Here is a 20,687-nt window from a genome sequence, read left to right as displayed (position 1 = left end):
GAGGCCTAGCAGACAGCTTTTTATATTTTTATTTTTTTTCAGGTGATTCTTATTCAGGAGATGACCCTGCATGTACGACCAAATACTTGCTGCTGAGTTTCCAACAGCTTTCGAAAAAAAAAATACTGATGTATGATCTTTTAAGTGAGTAAGAGAGGTCAAGTAATGATGAGCTTTTGTGGTGACCTCCTAAAACATCCTTCGCTGCTGTCGTACCAACCAGTAGCGTTGCCAGAAATATTACCTGGGTTGGTGGGGTCTTACGTCACAATTTATGCATGGCCTTGCGTGCGTTTGTATGTTTGGTGTACATCCCCAGGCAAAATTCAAAATTTCGGGCGTTGGTGTAGGTTTGAACCCCTTCTCTCTATGAGAATACTGATCCCACCATCGGTATCCCACCAGTACTGATACTCTTGGACGGATGTTTCAGAAGCTGCTCATCTAAGCGGTGCCTTCAGCCGTTTCATAGATTCATCGAATAACGATCGTGCGTTGGTCTATTTATTCAATTTCGCAATAGTATCGTTGACTTTCCCAGATGGTGTGCAACGAACATGTGTTATTCATACACGGTGACATAAATCACGTTTCTAATTACAGGCCGATATCTGTCTACTAATTTTTTCCATGAGAGAGAGAGAGAGAGAGAGAGAGAGAGAGAGAGAGAGAGAGGTTTATTTACAGAAAGGCAGAGAGGTCGGCCTGAGCCATAGCTTGCTCTAGCCTGCTACTCTACACTGGGGGAGGGGAAAGGGGAAAAGAAAGAATGATGGAGAAGAACGACTATTTAGGCTAGTTGGTTAAATTCCATGGTAATAAGGGTTGTCCTCTTTGTTTTCCTTGCCTCACCTTTCGTTTCACGTTTCTTCTAGCACCTTCGTGCTTGCACTGCAACCCTTCTTACTAAAAAAAATAATGGATGGCGATGGTGATGTAGAGAGGTGAGTATGTAGTATTATTTCTAGCTGAGACAAACTTTATAGCCGCGCATATAGTCCAGTTGCTTCCAAAAAGGTTATAAACGCTCTTATGACAACAATTGCACTGTTAGTGTCTGGCTAAGGGCCCAGCATGGTCTCACCAGTTAAGGATCTACTGCGATATCGTTCAGTAGAAGAAATCAGTGTTTGTCGTTCACGTGCGTATGCTGGGCAGACACAAAATATGTGCTCAAGTGTTTCTGGCACATCACAGTGTTCACAATTAGGACCGGTGTCACTGCGACTGATGATATGTGCGTAACGTCTGGTGTACGCTACACCAAGACGAATGCGGCGGATCATACTTGTGAGTGGCCGTTTAAATTTAGGGGGCATGCGGAACCACATTTACGGGTCCCATTTGTGAAGTAGCTGGTGTCGCCGTTCCGGTTTGGTCCAGTGCTGAAGTGTGTAGTGCTAGAAAAAGTTCTTGGAGCACGCCTAACAAAGATTCTCGACAAACATAAAGTTAAAACAAACTCACAGTTGGACTTTATTAAAGGTAGATCTACTGAGGCTGCCCTTTTATCACTGATAAGTATTGTTCAAATCATAGCCAGGGGACGATTCGTCCTAGGAATCTTCATTGATTTTAGCGAGGTATTTAATTGCCTCAGCCATGACATTCTTGCTCATAAGCTATCAATGTACAGTATACTAGAGTATGCAGATATCCACTTGCTTTGATGAAATCATAGAACTCAATGTGTTTGCACTGACAACGTTCTATGTTTGTTCCTTCGTAAGACTTAAAAATGGAGTGTTCCAAGGAAGTGCTTAGGTCCGCTATAATTGAACTTGTAACGAATGACTTGGAAAGTACAAACCCAATAATTAATTTTTTTTATATATGCAGATGATCGCACTACACTCTTCACTGGAAAGGTGCAAGGGAACTAATAATCAAATGCAATGCATTGCTAATGTGATCAGAATAAGCCCTACCAAAACGCTAGCGATTCTTTCTAGAGCCACAAATAAACTTTTCAGTTGGGACATTCAGTCACTTTGGTAAAAATATTGAACTGGTTAATTCCTCGGAGTTATATTTTCCTGTAATTTGAGTGGGGAGGCTAATTTTAATAACCTTCGGAACAAGTTTTCTGCTGCCAGTGTAATATCTAGCTGTAAAGTTTTCATGTTGACAAAATACAAGCTATAAATTGATCGCACAGTAATCACATTGCAATTTAATAATTGCAGTTTAGTACGAGTGACTACAACGCGAACTAAGATAGATGAAATAATTACTTCACAAAAGATGCTTTTCCGGTACAATAATAATATCGGGCACCGAACAACAACAAAAACATAGTCACAAATATACGAAATGATTTTGGTGTATAGGTACTACGCATACCGTGTTTTACAGTTTTTATTTTGCAAAGGAGGAATACAGAGACTTTCTTCATTTATAGTGATCTTGAAACCACATGACATACATGTGCATTTAAGAAACCTTGAACCTTATAGTTTGTACCGCGTTCTTGAACGGAATAAGCAGCAATTCATCAAACAAAATTTGTCTAAAAACGTAAATATTCGTGTTCTAGCTACTAAATTATTTCGCAAAGAATTGAAGATGTATTTTTTGAACACGTTAGCGTGTACACTATATATTCATGTATAACGATGTGTATCAAATAATGATGTTTCTTTTAATTGGTTCACGGCCTGCACAAGAATAAAGAATGTCTGTTTCTCACTGAATGTTCAAGATTTTGTTGTAAATGGTGCAATCGAGTATCACTTTTATGTTTTTTTTGTACTAAAATGGTGACTGTTCTCGCGCTGTTCCGTATACAATGCTTCCTAGGCCCAGTCAAGCTGCTGACGGCAACGTTTGGCCCCAGAGGACGCTTCTTGTCCGTACTACAAGAAGTCGTGTTCGGGCTGTCAAGGTGGATGGACGTGTTTTTTGAGCGCTCCGGATCGACTGCGCAGATAAGTGTTTTTGCATGTTTTGAGCTTGTCTTTATAATTATAAGGCAGCGGTTGAAATCTTCGTAGCACTTATTTTATGGTACGGCTTTTTCGGGGGCCAGTCACCAGGTATTTATTAGTTAGTGTGGGTGTGTGTGTTTGAATTTTTTGTTGCTGTTTTTTTTTCTTTTGCCACCCCGTGGGGGAGGTGCGCGTACATTGAACACGCAAATTTTTGTAGTAGAGCTTAGACTTTCTTTTTTTTCTCGTAGTGCAGGGCTCGAGTTTAGTAATTATCGAGTATAGGGACAATTGGTGTCAGAAAAGCATGGTTAAAAAGACCGTAAAGTGTTCAGGATGTGGAGTGGGTTTGAAAGTGGACCCAAGCGTAGAAGCGGATGGAGAAGAGGCTGACGCGAAGTGTAGGCAATGTGAGGTCGAGGAAAAAATGGAGAAAATGATGGTTGCCCAGAGTGAACTGCTGATGAGAATCGCCGAGCTCGAGTCTGAGTTGGCGACAGAGCAAGAGAAAACGAGGGCAATGGGAGAAAGACTGAAGTCCGCCGAGGAAGCGCTAGCGAAGCTGAACAAAGAAGTGACCTACCGAGAGAACAGTAGGGAACCGGCAACCAGAACGGTGGAGAAGGAAAAGCAAGCAAGCTTGGAAAAAACAGGTTTAGCCGGTTCAACTGTCGCAAGGCCCAGCTTCAGCGAGGTAGTGGTGGGGCAGGGAGGAAACAAAGCAGCCGGCGTCACAGGTGCAAGTAGCCCCCAGGTGCAGAACGCTCCACCGGAAAAGTCACAGCATGTGATAATCGCCGGAGACTCAAATTTAAATCGATGCACAGAAGCCATCAAAGAGAGGGTAAGAGGTGACAAGAGGGTTGCAGTAGGGGCGTTCCCAGGACGCAAGCTGGAAGCAGTCATGAAGCAAGCGAGCGCAAAGCTCAAAACGACAGCTGATAGACGAAACCTCGTGATAATTTCAGGCGGTTTAAACGATGTCCTAAATGAAGATGCAGCAGGACTAGCAGCCACACTGGCGAAAGGCGTCGATGACATGCGCGCCACTTCTCCTAAGGTGCAGGTAGTGATATGCACGATACCAATGGTACCGGTGCGTGATAACAACCTGCAAATAGCGGTGGTCAACGCAAACCAAGAGATATGGCGGATGAGTCGAGAGAAAGGCTTTGAGGTGGTGGAAATAAACAGAGAGGTGCATAGGTGGGGGGGTTTTCAACGAGACAGAATTCACTTCGATGGGTGGCTAGGTCATGAGGTGGGTTGGCGACTTGCAGGACGCGCAGTAGCTTTCTTGGGGGGCAAGCAAGCCCTTCGGGGTGCAGGATAGCTAGTAACGGGGAAAACAACCAGGGAGACTCTTCGACAGGTAGTATGGACAGATGCGATTCCAAAGTGGCACCAATATCTAAGATAGGTAGAGTCCGGGGCATAAATAGACGTAGCCACGAGCGCCGAGCCAATTCAGACATAGGGTATATTAACATGCAGGGTGGTAGGAACAGGCTGAAGTGGGAAGAGATAGAAGAACAGCTAAGGGAAGAGAGGCCGATGGTATACGGTTTTGTAGAAACACATCTCAGGGACATGGAACAACCTCCGAACAATCCGGACTACGCGTGGGAATATTGTAATAGAACAGAAAGCAGCAGAAAGGGAGGTCGTATTGGGGCATTCATTCATAAAAGTACAGACTGGCAAAGGGTCAAGCAGGAGTGCAAGGAACATTTATGGCTAAAAGGGAAAGTGGCAGGTCAAATGACACTCCTTGGTTTCGTGTACTTGTGGACGGGAGCAAAGGCCAGAGAGGAAAACCAGGCAATGGTAGAGTGTATATCAAAGGACATTCAGGAGTTAGGAAGAGAGTGCGAGATAATTATACTAGGAGACATGAATGCGCACATAGAAGATATAGATGGGTATACCGATCCGACAGGCAAAATGATCATGGATATGTGTGAAAGGCTTAATTTGATCAATTGCAACAGTACCGAGAAGTGTGAAGGGCAAATAACATGGGAGGTAGGAAGACTTCAGTCGACGATAGATTATGCACTGATGTCACATAGGATGTATGATAAGCTCAGGGGAATGCACATAGATGAAGGTGGCTCCAGAAGTCTGGGTAGCGATCACAATCGTATCAAGCTAAGTTTTGGAAGAGCAGTGAAAGTGGGAAGGAGACAAGATGAGCAACTACAGGAAAATTTTTATCCAGAAAGGCAAATTGAAATAGCCACTAAACAAATTGAGAAAGTAATCACGGAGGATAATCAGACAGTGTGGACATACACGGATCTAATTAGACTCTTTGAGCTAGAGCTTGCTAAGACGCGGGGCAAGTCACCCCGGAAAAGAAGGCACAAACCCAAAAGTTGGTGGGATGAGGAAGTTAAGAGAGCCATAGCAAAACGTCAGGAAGCCTCTAGGGAACACAGACATGCTAAGCAGCGTGGTGAACCGACAGATGATGTTGAAAGAAAATGGGCAACCTTTCTAAGCTGTAGAAGGGATGCATCCCTTCTGATCAATGAAAAGATTAGAAGGAAGGGAGCTCAGTGGCTGGCAGAAGTACATAAAAAGGATAGAAAGGCAGCTGCGAAATTTTGGAACCATCTAAACTCCCTAAGAAATGAGACTAGCCTAGAGCAGAGTTTTATAACTACAGCCCAAGGTGCTAGGCTAGAAGGGGACGAAGCTATTGAATATATAAGAACAAGGGTGACAGAAAAATTTCAACAAAGAAGTACTTTATGCACCACAATAGACAAGGACGAATCAAGTGGTGCAATGGCTCCATTTTCACAACAAGAGTGGGAAAGGGCTGAGAAAAGGGTTCCTAGTAGTACATCAACAGGCCCAGATGGCATTCCAATTAGGCTGATAAAGACATTAGGTCCGAAGTCTAAGCAGGCTTTGAGAGAGGCAGTGAGCACAATAATAATCGATGGTGAAGTTCCCGATGAATGGAAACTTAGCAGGATGAGCATGATCTATAAAGGAAAGGGGGAAAAAGCTGACATAAACAACTACCGTCCTATAACAGTGACATCGGTGGTCTACAGGCTGGCGATGCAGATTATAAAGGAAAGACTGCAGGCGTGGATAGAGGTTGAGGGGGTGCTGGGGGAACTGCAGAATGGGTTTCGGAAACACAGGAGGTTGGAAGACAATCTGTTCTCACTGACGCAGTGCATCGAAATAGCAGAAAAGGAACACAGGCCCCTGTGGCTAGCATTTTTGGATATCAAGGGAGCGTACGATAGCGTGGTTCAAGAGGAATTGTGGGGAATACTGGACACACTAGGCGTGGAACATGTAGTCACTAATCTTTTAAAGGGTATCTATAAAGGTAAGAAGGTAGTTATAAAGTGGGAAAAACAGGTGTCCAAGCCTGCAGAGGTAAAACGGGGGTTAGGCAGGGGTGCCCCCTGTCACCCTTATTATTCATGATGTACCTACACGGATTAGAGGCAAAATTAGAGGGAAGTGGACTGGGCTTCAACCTCTCTTTAGTCAAACAAGGAAAACTTATTGATCAGGCACTACCAGCATTAATGTACGCAGATGATATAGTGCTAATGGCCAACAACAAGGAAGATTTGCAGAGATTGATGGACATCTGCGGTAATGAGGGAGATAGGTTAGATTTTAGATTCAGTAAGGAAAAATCAGCAGTCATGATTTTCAATGACAACGAAAGTAGTGAGCTTAGAATACAGGAGGTCACGCTAGAGATAACAGATAAATACAAATATCTGGGCGTATGGATAAGCAATGGGACCGAGTATCTGAGGGAACACGAAATATACGTGACGACTAAAGGTAACAGGAATGCAGCAGTCATGAAAAATAGGGCACTGTAGAATTACAATAGGTATGATGTTGTGAGAGGAATATGGAAAGGGGTCATGGTTCCTGGGCTGACGTTCAGCGATGCGGTCTTGTGCATGAGATCAGAAGTTCAAGCAAGATTAGAAATTAAGCAACGTGGAATAGGTAGGCTTGCTTTAGGAGCTCACGGAAATACACCAAATCAGGGAGTACAGGGTGATATGGGATGGACATCATTTGAGGGCAGGGAAGCTAGCAGCAAGATAAAATTTGAGAAGCGATTGAGAGAAATGAAGGAGGAGCGTTGGGCTAGGAAGGTTTTCAGCTACTTGTACATGAATCATGTCGATACAAAATGGAGGAAGCGAACCAGGAAGTTGACTGGTAAATACTTAGAAAACAGCAGGTGGCCAAACCAAAAAGAACTATCGGTTAAGAAGAAAGTGAAGGAAACGGAGACTGACATGTGGAGAATGGGCATGATTGAGAAGTCCGCACTAGAGATCTATCGAACTTTTAAGCAGGAAATTGCCAAGGAAAGGATCTATGATAATACTCGGGGTAGTTCTCTACTGTTTGAGGCCAGGACGGGAGTACTGCGAACCAAGACATATCGGGCCAGATACGAAGGGGTAGACACAGTATGCAGTGCGTGTGGAGAGGAAGAAGAAACTGCCGAACACTTGATAATGTTCTGTAAAGGGCTTCACCCTATAGTTCAGGATGATGGCGCAGAGTTTTTCAAAGCACTGGGATTTAGGGACAGCGAGGGCAAAATAGACTTTAAGCGGGTAGACTTAACTAGAAGGAGGTTATCTGATTGGTGGCTAAAGTCAAGGCACGAGTGAAAATTAAATCCTTCACTGCGAAGTACGAATCCTCAACTTCATTATTTAAAGGAAAAAAAAAAGATAAATGTAATGGTTAGTTCACTAAGTATTACGGCTAGATGGCGTTAGCCGCCGCCCGATCTAAAGGGTACAGCCACATCCATCCATCCATCCATACAAGAGATAATAAAGTTCAAGTTAACGCTGAACTTAAATGCGAGATAAGAACGGACCTTCGCTTTCCGTGAATATGACGTCCGCGCTAAGCGCGAGGGTGACCTCTTTGTCCAACGGTGGCGTCAGCACGGATATCCGGTCACTGACAAAGCTCGAGAGGTCGTTGCTTTCGATCATTCTTTGCCGCGTCACCTGCCACGTGTTGTAGTCGGGGCCGATGTCCAGCTGCAGCGCGTGAACGACACAAGGCGACAGCAAGGCTTAGAGTTACTGTATATGTGGCTCCCTCAAGAGCCAGAAGAAACCATATGCTGTAACTCTCACTATACGTTCAGCTAAGAAAATAGCGCGATCACTCTTCAGGCACATTTGCTCTTCCTTTATAAAACAAAGTTGTCAATACACGAGCGGATAAAATGAGTTAGCACATGACCTATCCATATCACATGCCTACGCTGTTTGCTCGCCGAGAGGCTGTCACCATAGGCGTGCGCACGATTTACCCAAATATTGCACTAGGAATAAAGCAAGGCATTAGCACATCCTGATGCTGGACGCACTCATTATCGAAGTTGACTGGCCAGCTTATATAGGCCAACTTCTTATACAACCGTGAAAAGTTTCGTGAATCTGTATTGACGACTTCATGCTAAATTCGTGAACGCCGCCGCCTTGGCTTTCTAGGCAAATGAGTTCAGAATTTCGCGTGTCGCAGCGTTTTGTTCGGACAGACATGAAATTGTGACGGCATGATTACACCCGTTCTCGTATGAATGAGTCTACTGCAGTGCCATTTATTTAGTTCTCAGATGCAGTACAACAACGTTAAACTGTCACGAACCACTTTTCCAAGTAATCAACGAATGACCTCAGTGTCGGAGTTCATTGGCTCACGAGGTTATTGCCACAAACATCCTTCTAATACATAAAAAAATCACTGCATTTCAAGCTGCTTCAAGATAATTATGGGGCGAAGCTTTCGGAGGTGATTATTGTGATTAAAGTTGAGATAGTACTGAGACTGATTGTGGTTGTGATACTTATATATCTTTTATTCAAATAGATAGTGCTGAGACCGATTGTGATATAGCGGTGATTCTTCTTTATAGCTGATATGAGGTTCCGAGTTCCGGGTTACGTTTTGACTTCATAATCACAGCTTCATTAGCTATCGTCTCTGGTGTAGAATTGTCTTTTCGGTATTGCCGCCTTGCATCCGCTTCAAGTTGTCTCAACTGCGCGTCATCTTGGCGTTTTTCCCGCTTAGCTTTTGCTTCCTTAGCCCTATAGTTTGTGGTGTAGAACTTTGTTGTCGCCATCGCCACTTTGCATCCGCTTCCTTCTCTTTTTTCACCGCGGTAGCTACTCGTCAACGGCGACGCTGATATCAGCACGTCGCGCTTTCCTGCGTTCGTCTTCGTCCCGTATGAGAGAAGAGAATGTGTGGTATGGAACGTGGTTATATATATAGCGTTGACAGCAGCGCCATCACATCTACAATTAACCACAGCGCCCTCTCTTGCTTATAAGTTGAAGGGTATACATGAAAAATGGTTCAGAAATGGCAGACAGATGAAGGCGTGTTACGGACAGACGGGAGACGGCGGACATCGTGAGGTCTTAAGGAGCTTCACCCCTAAAACAAGTAGTGTTATAAGAATTTGTCACGCGCTTTAAACGCTTTCTTTATTTTATTGCACGTACGAGCACGCTGGAAGCTATACACAACGAGGAATGCACGCGGGAAAGAAGTTACGTCAGCGCGCATCATCGCCTTGTGCACGCGTGATGAAACGCGATCGTCCTCCAGCGTTGCGGCTGACGCCTTAGACATGATGCAGAGCAGCAGCACACCCACTCGCTCCTGCATGTGGAAGAGGCAGCGTTGAACCCCTACTTCTGGATATCTTCAATCACCGTTGTCGACGACTGAATCCACCTCAGCACCCAATACAACTAGCCCCCGACTACAGTACACGGAAGATTTTTGGTGAGCGAGCTTTTCCTGACCCAGGTGACAGAGACGCTAACCGCAACGACGAACTCGCACTGCTAGCGCCGCCCGACGCTGGCGTGGCGGCTGCCACAACAGCTGCACCTCGCCGCGACGCCGGTGCCACCCAACTCCATCTGACTCGCCCGCGTTGAGCCCTACCTTCAGAAATCGCAGCAGTGTTAACCATGGAAGTGGTCGAAGTCGAAGGAACTGAGATCGCCCCTGAAGTCGCCACCCTCGAAGAAGGATGGATCTCTAGCCACCGAAACAGGCAACGCAAGCATGCCTCGAACGCTTCGGCATCGCCAATTGGCCAGGGAAGCGCGTCCCCAATGCTGAACGGATCTGCCCAGCGTCTCCCTCGCAAACCCAGGCAACCGCGTCTGCCAGATGATCACGTAAAAGTTGTGATTCGCTCGAGGGACGGACTCAATCTCTCCAAAGGGGGGGGGGGGAAGCACAACTGCGCGATGCTATTCTACGTGAAGTGGATCTGCATGCAACGCCACTCAAAGAGGACATTTACCGCACATGCGTTGAAGCTAATCTCATCGTAGTAAGCACACCTTATCTATCCAACGCAGAAATCTACAGTCCGACCTCCAAACTACAGGTGGAAACTGAAACCTATGACGTTCGGGCCTACGTTACCTCCCCTGAGAACACAGCAAAAGGAGTGATCCACAATATTCCCCCTTACGACTCTCCTGAAGACATCTCAGCAAGTCTTGTTAATGACCGCAACCCCACGATACTACAAGCTCGCCGAATGGGAAAGATATACACGGTACTCATTGTATTCGATGGCGACCAAGTCCCTTTCCATGTCTACTATCGAGGAGCCGAATACAAATGTTACCTACATAAGAAGCGCACCGAAGTCTGCGACAAATGCGGGACAGTCGGCCAGCGCTCGGATGTCTGCCCAAAACCAAATGCCGTAATCTGCACGCTGTGTGGCACAGCCAACCCTGCTACTGCTCATCCATGCACCCTTAAGTGTCTTCTGTGCGGCCAAGCCCACCAGACAGGTGACAAAACCTGTCCTCAACGCCACCAGACACCTCGCCCTCTCATTTATCGTCGCCAAGAAAAAGCTAAGCTCCAAAAACAACAGTACCTCTCAACCATGATTTCCACGCAAGATGCTCATCCGGAACGCCAAAAGGTCAAGCCTAGCGACACCCACTCCCACAGTACCAGTCCAACCTCGAAGCGTCGCGGCTCACGCAGCCGATCAAAGCAGCGACGCAAGAATCAGCCCCAGGAGCTCCGATTGGGATCTGCGGCACCCGAGGCTTCGGATGGTCCCCCACCTTCGGCAGCGGCAACCCAGTCTCACCCTCGCCACCCCTACGGTATAAGCTGGGCTAGCATTTCCTCCCAACCTGCTCCTATACATAATACAGCCCCTATAAGTACACACACGACCACACCTGAAAGTTGAAAGTTGAAATTTATTTCACCACAACGATACACCGTGATTTACACAAACAAGAAACAATTGTGGCATGGAAAGTAGGAAAAAAGCTGCGCTATAGCAGCTTGACTAGCCCCACCTCCCATTTGTACAAGGCAACAGAAACAATGGCACACCAAGCTCCATACGGTGCTCACGTATGATTGAAAGAAAAAAGAAAAGAAAATAACATTCTAGTGGTTGTTTATGAAGTACAGAATAGATGCACACCTGGGTGTTTACAAACAAACAATTTTTGGGAAAAAAGGCAACCAATATAAGACGCTATAACAGAAAGGGGTACACTTAAAATTTCATGCATTTACAAGTACTGGGTGTAGTTTTTCTGGGTTTATAGTTCCTTATACAAACAGGTTTAATATATCACTACTTGAAAGGAGACGCAATTGCTGTTCTGTGAGCTTGAACTTGTTTAGTATATGGGGAACAGAGTGCTTTAGCACTTGGAGTCCGTAATTTGTTCGCGGTCGGGGGATGTGCCAGTGTTCAGAACTCCGCATCGGACGCAACAAAATTTTCGGCTGTAAATGTGCTAAGCCTCTCAGGTTTGCGCAATTCTTTCGAATTTCAGACCTCAAAGACAACAACAAGTTATGTTCATATGCCACACAAAATTTTAAAACTTTAAACTTGACAAATAAATGGGATGTGTGTTCTCTGTAACCTATATTTGCAACCGCCCGTAAAGCGCTTTTTTGAAGTGTATACAACTTTTGTTTTGATGTTTCAGTTCCAGAAGCCCATACCAACTGACAATAGCGTAGATGAGAACAAAAAAGCGTATTAAAGATAAGAAGTTTCTGGGGGAGCGGTAGAAACGACTGACACCTTCTCAGCACGCCAAGGGCTTTTCTTAGCTTAATACACAATTGTTCAGTGTGAGAATTCCAGAACATATGTTGATGAAAGATGACGCCCAAAGTTTTGACAGTCTCTGAAAGCTCGATATTGAAATTATTTAGCATCAGTTTTTGTGTGTACGTACATGTTATTCCTTTCGCACGGAAAAAAATAAGGAAACCATGTTAAGTACTATCACACTGGAGCTGCGTTCACTCCGTACGTTAGTACAAGAACTTCGCGTTGAAAACGCTGCTCTTCGGAAACAACTTGCCCAGCAACCTCCGTCCTTTCCTTTGATTCACTCTGCTGACCTCCACGCCAATACCACCCCCACCCCCCTACCCCTTAAACGAAAGGCTTATGACACAGAAGAACCAGCCACACCATCGTCGCAACCACCTACCGCCTAAGCACCCATTTTGCCTGTAGAATCTGTACCGCAGCAGCAACTCCACGGGACGATTCAAACCGTACCTGAACGGCAGTTACCGATAATGCTTGAACAGACCATCGTGCAGACGCTAGAGCGATCCCTCGATTCAATCCTCACAGCAAAGTTAGAGCACCAACTCACCTTAATGCTCGACGGAAAGCTGGAAGTCCGAGCGACAATTATCCAGAACAACCTTGAAGCCACACTTTCGAGTCTTCTTGCCAGCTACAATAGCAGAGTCACGGAGCTTGAGCGGTGTACACATCGCTCTCGCTCACACTCGCATCAGAAGCCTTATGGCCGCATTAACCAAGATGGCCGTGAGTAATCCACACACTCAGTACAGCATCTGGCAGTGGAACTGCCGTAGCTACCGCCGTAAGAGGAGCGTGCTACAACAATTTCTATCCACACTCAAAGAAACAGATACACCAGATGTTATTGCTTTATAGGAGTCAGGCGGACAGGCTAAGCTGGTCGGATACGCCTCCTTTACGGCTACTCAAGCCCCTGACAGTCGCGAAGTCCTTACCACCCTCGTGAAACGAAATATCCCTGTAGTTCAACACCCCTCGCTCTCTGATACAGTGCCACACATTATATTGGAAATCCTCTCTTCATCTCGCCGGACGTCCACCAGTATGTTCTTGGTCAATGTTTACAGCAGCCCACGACAACCACATCGCTTTCACAAGCTCCTATCTTATGTCAAGAAGTTGGCATGAATTTCCCCCCTCCTCGTGGTAGGGGATTTTAACGCTCCCTCACCCGCCTTGGGGCTACATTCACGACACCAGAAAAGGGCGAATGCTGTGGCAAGACACCCACAATGTTAGCTACACCCTTATTACAGACCCGGCATACCCTACGCGGTTGGGCAACAGCGTTGCCAGAGACACCACTCCTGACCTTACTTTCACTGCGAACATTACGCATGCAGAGTGGTCCAACCTTCGTGAACATCTAGGCAGCGACCACTACATAATAAAAACGATCGTCAAGGCTGGCCCGCAGTGCAGGAAATTCAAACAGCTTGCCCTCGTTGACTGGGATGTCTTCCGCGAATTGCGGGCAACGGCCTCTCCAGAATCTGCCACTTCGATCGACCAATGGACAGCTTCCTTACTACGAGACGTTAAGCGTGCTACCAAGACTCCCCCAGAAGACGCCGGAGGCGACACGGTAGACACCAAGCTGCTGCACATGTGGGAGGCCCTCGCTGGTCTGCGCAAGCGCTATAACTCCAACAAATTGAACCGCTCATTACGCAAACGCATTGCTATATTAACGCGTCAAATTGAAGATTACGCTTTTTCAACTCTCCCGCCAGAACTGGCATCAGCTTTGTAACGTTATGGAACGCTTACCTAACGTGCCCAAAACGTGGAATATTCTACGTAGTATGATAGAACCAACATCGACTAAAACTGCTCAGCGCCACTCCTTAATCACCGCTCTGCACAATTATCCAGGTACCAATGAAGACCTTATCTAAGACCTATCTAGTCTGTACATTGTCAGTGCTACTCCGGTTGATCTTCCATGCTACAATGGGGTGGATAATTCAGCCCTCGATTCCCAGATTACAAAAGCGGAAGTGAGGTCCGCAGTTTCACAACTGAGACCCCAATCAGCGCCTGGCCCGGATAAAATTACAAATAAAATCTTACGAAATCTTGACGAAGAATCACTTGAAACGCTCACATCTTATCTGCAAATGGTTTGGAAGTCGGGAGAAATACCAACAACATGGAAAACCGCCACAGTCATTCTGATACCTAAACCAGGAAAACCACTCACTATCGAGAACCTTCGGCCAATATCTCTCACATCCTGTGTCGGCAAGGTACTCGAGCATGTTATTCACCCTCGACTACAAAGGTGCATGGAAGAACATGCCCTCTACCCGCATACAATGCTCGGATTCCGCCCTAAACTTTCGATACAAGACGTGATGCTGCAACTGAAGAGTCACATTATCGACGGTGAAGACGGCTCTCGGTATGGGACACGTGCTATTCTGGGGCTAGACCTTACCAAGGCATTTGACAATGTGCTACAATCATCCATCCTAGCCGCCCTCGCCACGCTCAACGTAGGCGCCCGTACCTACCGCTACATCCGCAACTTTTTAACGGACAGGACAGCCACACTCTCAGTCAACGATTTGCCTGCACGTTCCATCACTCTCGGTGGGAAAGCGACACCACAGGGGTTGGTCCTCTCTCCATTCCTTTTCAACCTGGCTATGCTTCACCTTCCGCCACTTCTAGAAGTTATCCCCCACCTCCACCACAGCATATACGCGGACGATATCACCTTGTGGATTACCAGAGGTAGTGACGGAGAGATACAAGATGCACTTCACTTGGCGATTGATAGAATCACAACTTAAGCTGAACAACGAGGATTGTCCTGCTCGCCCCAAAAGTCAGAGTTACTTGTCTATCGACCTAGATCTCCCTACAACAGAGATCTTCCCACAATAAATCTGCATGTGCAACATCACCCTATACGAACAGTCCCTACCATTCGCGTATTAAGCTTCCGCATTCAGCAGAACGGTGGCAATTTGGAAACAATGCAACTACTACACCATCATGTCTATCAGACTACTAGGCTCATCTCCCGCATCGCCAATAAACATCACGGCATGAAAGAGGCCAATCTCATACGACTGGTGAACGTCTTTTTCATAAGCAGAATCATTTACGTTGCTCCATTTAGGAAACTTACGCTCACCGACAATAAAGAAACTAAACATAATGATCAGACGCTGCTACAAGTGCGCGCTGCATCTTCCCGTGTCTACGCCCAATGCGAAACTCAATGACCTAGGACTTCACAATACTATAGACGAATTCATTGAAGCTCAACGTATATCGCACAATGAACGATTAGGCCAAACTCGCACAGGACGTCATCTCATGTGCTCACTCGGCATACCTTACGTCTTCCAGTTTGGCCAGAAACTCCCAATTCCTTCGGACATTCGTGACACTTTCGTGATTCCCCCATACCACGCAATATGCACCCTGAATATAACGTGGAAAGACGAGTAGACCACGCCAAGCAACTAGGCAAGCGTTACGCGAAAGCCACGTACGTGGCGTATGTAGACGCAGCGGAATATCCTACGCATCGGGCCATGGCCCTCGCTGTCGCCACTGGGCCGCAGTACATAATTACCGCAACTGGCACCATTCGCGCAAACAAACCAGAAGAAAGCGAAGAAGCAGCCATCGCTCTCGCCTACGCTTCAACCCAAGCATCCTCCATCATCAGCGACTCCAATACTGCCATCCGCAACTTTACCAAAGGTTTAATCTCCCAACCGGCGCTCCGAATTCTCACAAGTACACCTCTGTTACGTCGTCGCCGCGTTGAGATCGTCTGGACTCCGGGCCACTCTGGGCTTGCGGGGAACGAACACGCTCATGACGCCGCCCGAGCTCTCGTCCACTGGGCGCGTCATCCAACAGAGTACCACCCTTCGCGACCTGACACCACTGAACGAAACATGATGGTCTCCTCGTTTCGCGGCAATGCGAGGGACAAAATGGTTACCTTTAAAGAAATCCTAATGTATTACCGCAAGGCCACACTTAAATAACCACCACCAGCCAAGTGCCTTAGTAAGCAGCAGTCCACTTCCTGGTGTCTATTACAGACACGCACTTTCCTCTGTCCGTCGCTGTACAGCTGTATTTACCCCACTGTTCACACGCCACAATGCAAAGCGTGCGGTGCACCTAACGCCGAGCTCGGCCATATTATATGGGCCTGCCCCGCAGCTACTCACTCAGTTAAACACAGCACGAACCCTACATTCACAATCACCACGGCTGAGCAGTGGGAGTCTTTGCTGCTCAGCACGCGCCCGGAGGACCAGCTCTGGGCTGTCCGGCTGGCCGAAGACGCCGCCAGGATTCAAGGCCTGGCCATCGCCTGAGGAAGGGGGTTACAGAGGGGCCCGTCTCCCGGCCCCTCGTCACCTTTGACCCCAGCAGGGACACTTGAATAAAGTTTCTTCTCTCTCTCTCTCTCTCCAGCGTTGCGACTGCCCTGCACGAGCGCGGCTCACCGCGTTATGTTATCGGACAACGGAGCGCAGCGGTGGTACGTGGCGGCAGCCGCTGGCAAGAAGCGCATTTGATCCAAACAGCGCTTTTAATTTTTATATTGGCTCCTGTACAATAGCATGCTATCTGCTGTCTGACGCCAAATAGCTGGCCCAGGAAGCTCCGAAGAGAGTGAGAGGGGCCTCTGTATGAAGAAGAGCGCTTGAAAAAATGGCAACCTCTATTTCCAATTGTTTAGCATTGTACTTCAATGTTTCGTTGTAGACCAGTACCTACCTCCTCTTTCAGAGAAGGCGTTGGCTACCGACTTTGTTCCAATGTTAATCGCAACCGTTAACTATACAGTTAGGAGAGCAGTGACCCTCTTAAGCCTCATAACAAAGCTGAAGACGGTCGTGCAGGCTTCGTCAAAATATAATAATTCTAATGGAGCCTGCGAAAGAGGCATCTTCGCGACGACAGTACTCCCCCCAAAAGAGTCACAGTTTTGCCGAAAAAGCAAAGCGATGGGTGTTACAGCGAGAAATCGGAATGTTATACGAAGTGTGGCAGAAGCTTATTCCTAGCGTCTGACTGGCGTAGCTCAATAAAACCTAATGGCGTTGTTGCGCGTCGTGGCGACCGCAGTCTGCGGGTAGCGGGGCCGGTCGCCGTCGCTCCGTCGGGCCAAGGACTAGGGGAGAGCTTTGAGCAAACTTAACGGATTTATTTACATCGTTACAGTGACTTGTCGAGACGAAGACAGAAGAGAAGAGAGTTGGGCGAGGCACTGCACGCCCTTTTTGTTGACCCCCGTTCCCTAGGTCCCTAGGTTAGGGATCACTACACAAAACAATGCGGACCAATGGTGATGTGGAAGTTCCTCTCAGTGAAGTACCACCCGTCATGTATGTTCATAGAGGCACAACACTGGCTTGCACATACACACACACCCTTGCCACTAGTCGCAGCGCTGCCGTAGAACAGGGAGGGGGAGAGCGGAAGACGCACGGGCGCCTCGACCCCTTTGGTGCCGGCCTCGCTCTGTGTTCCCACGGGAAGATCTTAGCGCGCCCTTTCGAGAGGTGCCAGGTTCGTGGAATCCTCTGGGGGAGCCCTTTGACCAGCGCCGTCGTCGTCTGATGGTTAACGCGCTAACGATGCGTGGCCCAGGCGGGAGATAAAGCGGCGGCTCCATAACCCTCTTTGGCAACATTTCACACAGTTGGCGCTGCTGTCAATCAGTGGGCGCCGTCTCGTGTAGTCGGCCCCTGTTGCTTCCTCCGTCCAGCCGTGGCGAGACTATCCTTTTGGCACTAATCCGGCGTGGTGGATGACCCGCTGGGTCAAGGCATAGCTTGATCGCTACAGCGTAAAGAAACGCGGCTGTTATAGCCAGCGAATCAACCTTCGCGGTGAACACCCCTTCGTCGCGAACCGAGCGGTGAGAGCAGTGCGTACAAAGCTATGAGCCTTCTTATCTCTGTCAAAGTTATGCACGCGAAACGACGCCCGGCCTAGCGAAGAGGAGAGTGCCTGCCCAAGGCAGGCATCAATCCCCCTACATCTTTCCTCCTCCCCCTCTCAAAGGCCTTTCGCGCTACGAAAGACGGCTGGTGCATTTCTCCTCTGCTTGAGCAGTGATCATCGGCCACCCTGACACCCTTCCTGTCGTTTAACATAAGACCCGCTGGGTAACATTACTGATTTGAACTTCACACAAAACCTCACGGTGGCGCAGAGAGAAATATGACAAAATCCCGCCCAGAGTGCCCATATAGCATTGCTACCGCAATAAAGGTGATGAATTCTACATTGCTGTTCAAAGAAGATGGCTGCCGAGTGGAATGCCAGGGAACTCGGTGGCAACGTTCTCGATCTACAGTATTCATGCTAAAGCGTATTCATGATTTCGTACATGATATAGTGTTAGCTTGGTTGCAGTCTTCATATACAAACAAGAGAGGAGCTAAAGAGACGACGACAATATGCGCTTTCCACACCATCACTTTTTTGAAAAACTTGGTAACATAAAATGTCGAATAGATGCATTCAAGGAGCATTTCATTAACTGTATTCAAGGCTGTCTTCTGAGCAGTCAACATAGACTGCCTCCAATGCTCGAACATCCTTCCGCTCTGACCACAAAAAAATACCTTGTCGCCAACTACTTACCGATTATTCCTTGTTAAATAAGAAGCATGACGGATAGTGTTTGAAATCTCCACTAATACGTATGGGCTATGAGACGCCATGAAGAGGGTAAGGAGGAGATAACAGCCTTTAAGCTTTGCGGTAATTCAACCCGCAGTAAAGGCTGCGTGTATCTCTTGTCGATCGAGCCACGGAAGATGCAAACAAAAATGCATATTAAATACGCACCATTTCTTATAGAACCAAAAGAACTTTCACCGTTTTTATACATTTATCTAGCCGGAAACGTCTGTGCGCTTTCGTGGTCGTCTCCTTAAATATACCAAAGTTAGCACAGAATGATATGAGTGTGTGACAAACGTGGTTGATGGGGCATGGCATGAATATGGTAAATTCCCTTCTGAGTACGCCATAAAATAATTCCCCTCATTCGCGTGTATCACATACCTACCCTCAATACCACGGCTTGTGACATGCGGGCATGCGCCATAGGCGATCCACGCCTGTGAATAATTAACACGCGCATAGTCATCATTTGAAATTGAGATGCCGAAAGCGCCCTGAGGAAGCGTACATCTTCGTTTAAAGAAGCGCACTTTTGATTGTGAAGCATTTCTTAGTGAACTTTGGCGACATTGAGCGCATCTATCTATCTATCTATCTATCTATCTATCTATCTATCTATCTATCTATCTATCTATCTATCTATCTATCTATCTATCTATCTATCTATCTATCTATCTATCTATCTATCTATCTATCTATCTATCTATCTATCTATCTATCTATCTATCTATCTATCTATCTATCTATCTATCTATCTATCTAAGACATTTAGCTCTCCTGGCCGTTTCGATGATGGTATCGATACCAAAGTTGATGTGGCATAACATGACTATATGAAGAACATATTTGACTAGTCATAACATGAAAATCATGACGTGTAGGTCACGAATGTCATAATTTACATTTCATGGTCCTGAGCTTTTGCGGTGGTTTTGTTCACATGGGGCCACGCGCCCGTACCACGACATTTTCCGCCTCCTTCTTTTTTCGTGCAGCTTCCAACTGGAATGGCCTTTCCGCTGATCTCGCCACCATAATGTGCCACTCAACATTTACACAAAATGTCACTCGTTTCTTTCCCATTCGAATACATTATATTGTTCCTTTTTCTGCCACTGGTTCTCACTTTGTCTTCTTTTTTTTTGGCAAGGTGTTACGCCTGTTAATATGTATACTGATCCTGCACATGTATTATTTTATTTCTGTATTGGTTACCCCTGTTCATACTTGTACCCATCCTGCATATGTATAACATTTGTTATATGTTTCCCACCCCTTATGTAATACCCCCTCTAGGGGGTCTTTAAGGTAATAAAGTGAAGTGAAGTGAAGGAATGTTACAAACCTGGTATGGTATGGCATGATTGCATGGAGAACACAAGCGATCGACACTAACATGAAAATCATGACATGCAAGTCTTGCAACAACATGACTACATGCCATGCTCATGATTCACTCGTGGCCGTTTCGCTAGCGTCACATATACAAAATTTAGTATTACAGTACGTGAATGCATGACGAAGGTATGTGACTGTAGGGTGCCAACATGACAATCATCAGATGCGTGTCATGTAAAAGCATGACTACATGCCACGCTCATGATGCGCTGGCGGCTGTTTCGCTAGCTTCACTCATACCAAAGTTGGTATTACGGGTCTTGAATGCATGACGAAGGTCTGATACTGGTGCAAACATAATAACCATGAGATGCGTGTCATGTAACAACACGACTACATGCTGTGCTCATGATGCGCTCGCGGCCGTTTCGCGAGCTTCACATGTACCAAACACGGTATTACGTGACGCGAACGAACGACATTGGTAAATGACACATCCAAACATGATAATCACGACATGCGTGTCATGTAACAACATGACTACA

General features: G+C 46.6%; 1 protein-coding gene across 1 annotated transcript in view; it reads right to left on the bottom strand.

Moving 5' to 3' along the window:
* LOC119172945 (neprilysin) overlaps window positions 1–20,687 on the bottom strand; it is a 91,910-nt gene that overhangs the window by 48,036 nt on the left and 23,187 nt on the right. The window contains exon 2 of the mRNA XM_037424085.2: window positions 7,828–7,996. Coding sequence (XP_037279982.2) covers window positions 7,828–7,996 — 169 coding nt within the window. The remainder of the gene's footprint in view (window positions 1–7,827; window positions 7,997–20,687) is intronic.

Source organism: Rhipicephalus microplus, chromosome 4 (assembly GCF_043290135.1).
Source record: "Rhipicephalus microplus isolate Deutch F79 chromosome 4, USDA_Rmic, whole genome shotgun sequence".
Lineage (NCBI taxonomy): Eukaryota > Metazoa > Arthropoda > Arachnida > Ixodida > Ixodidae > Rhipicephalus > Rhipicephalus microplus.
The sequence above is the reverse complement of the archived record's forward strand: the minus strand, read 5'-3'. Positions and strand labels throughout refer to the sequence as shown.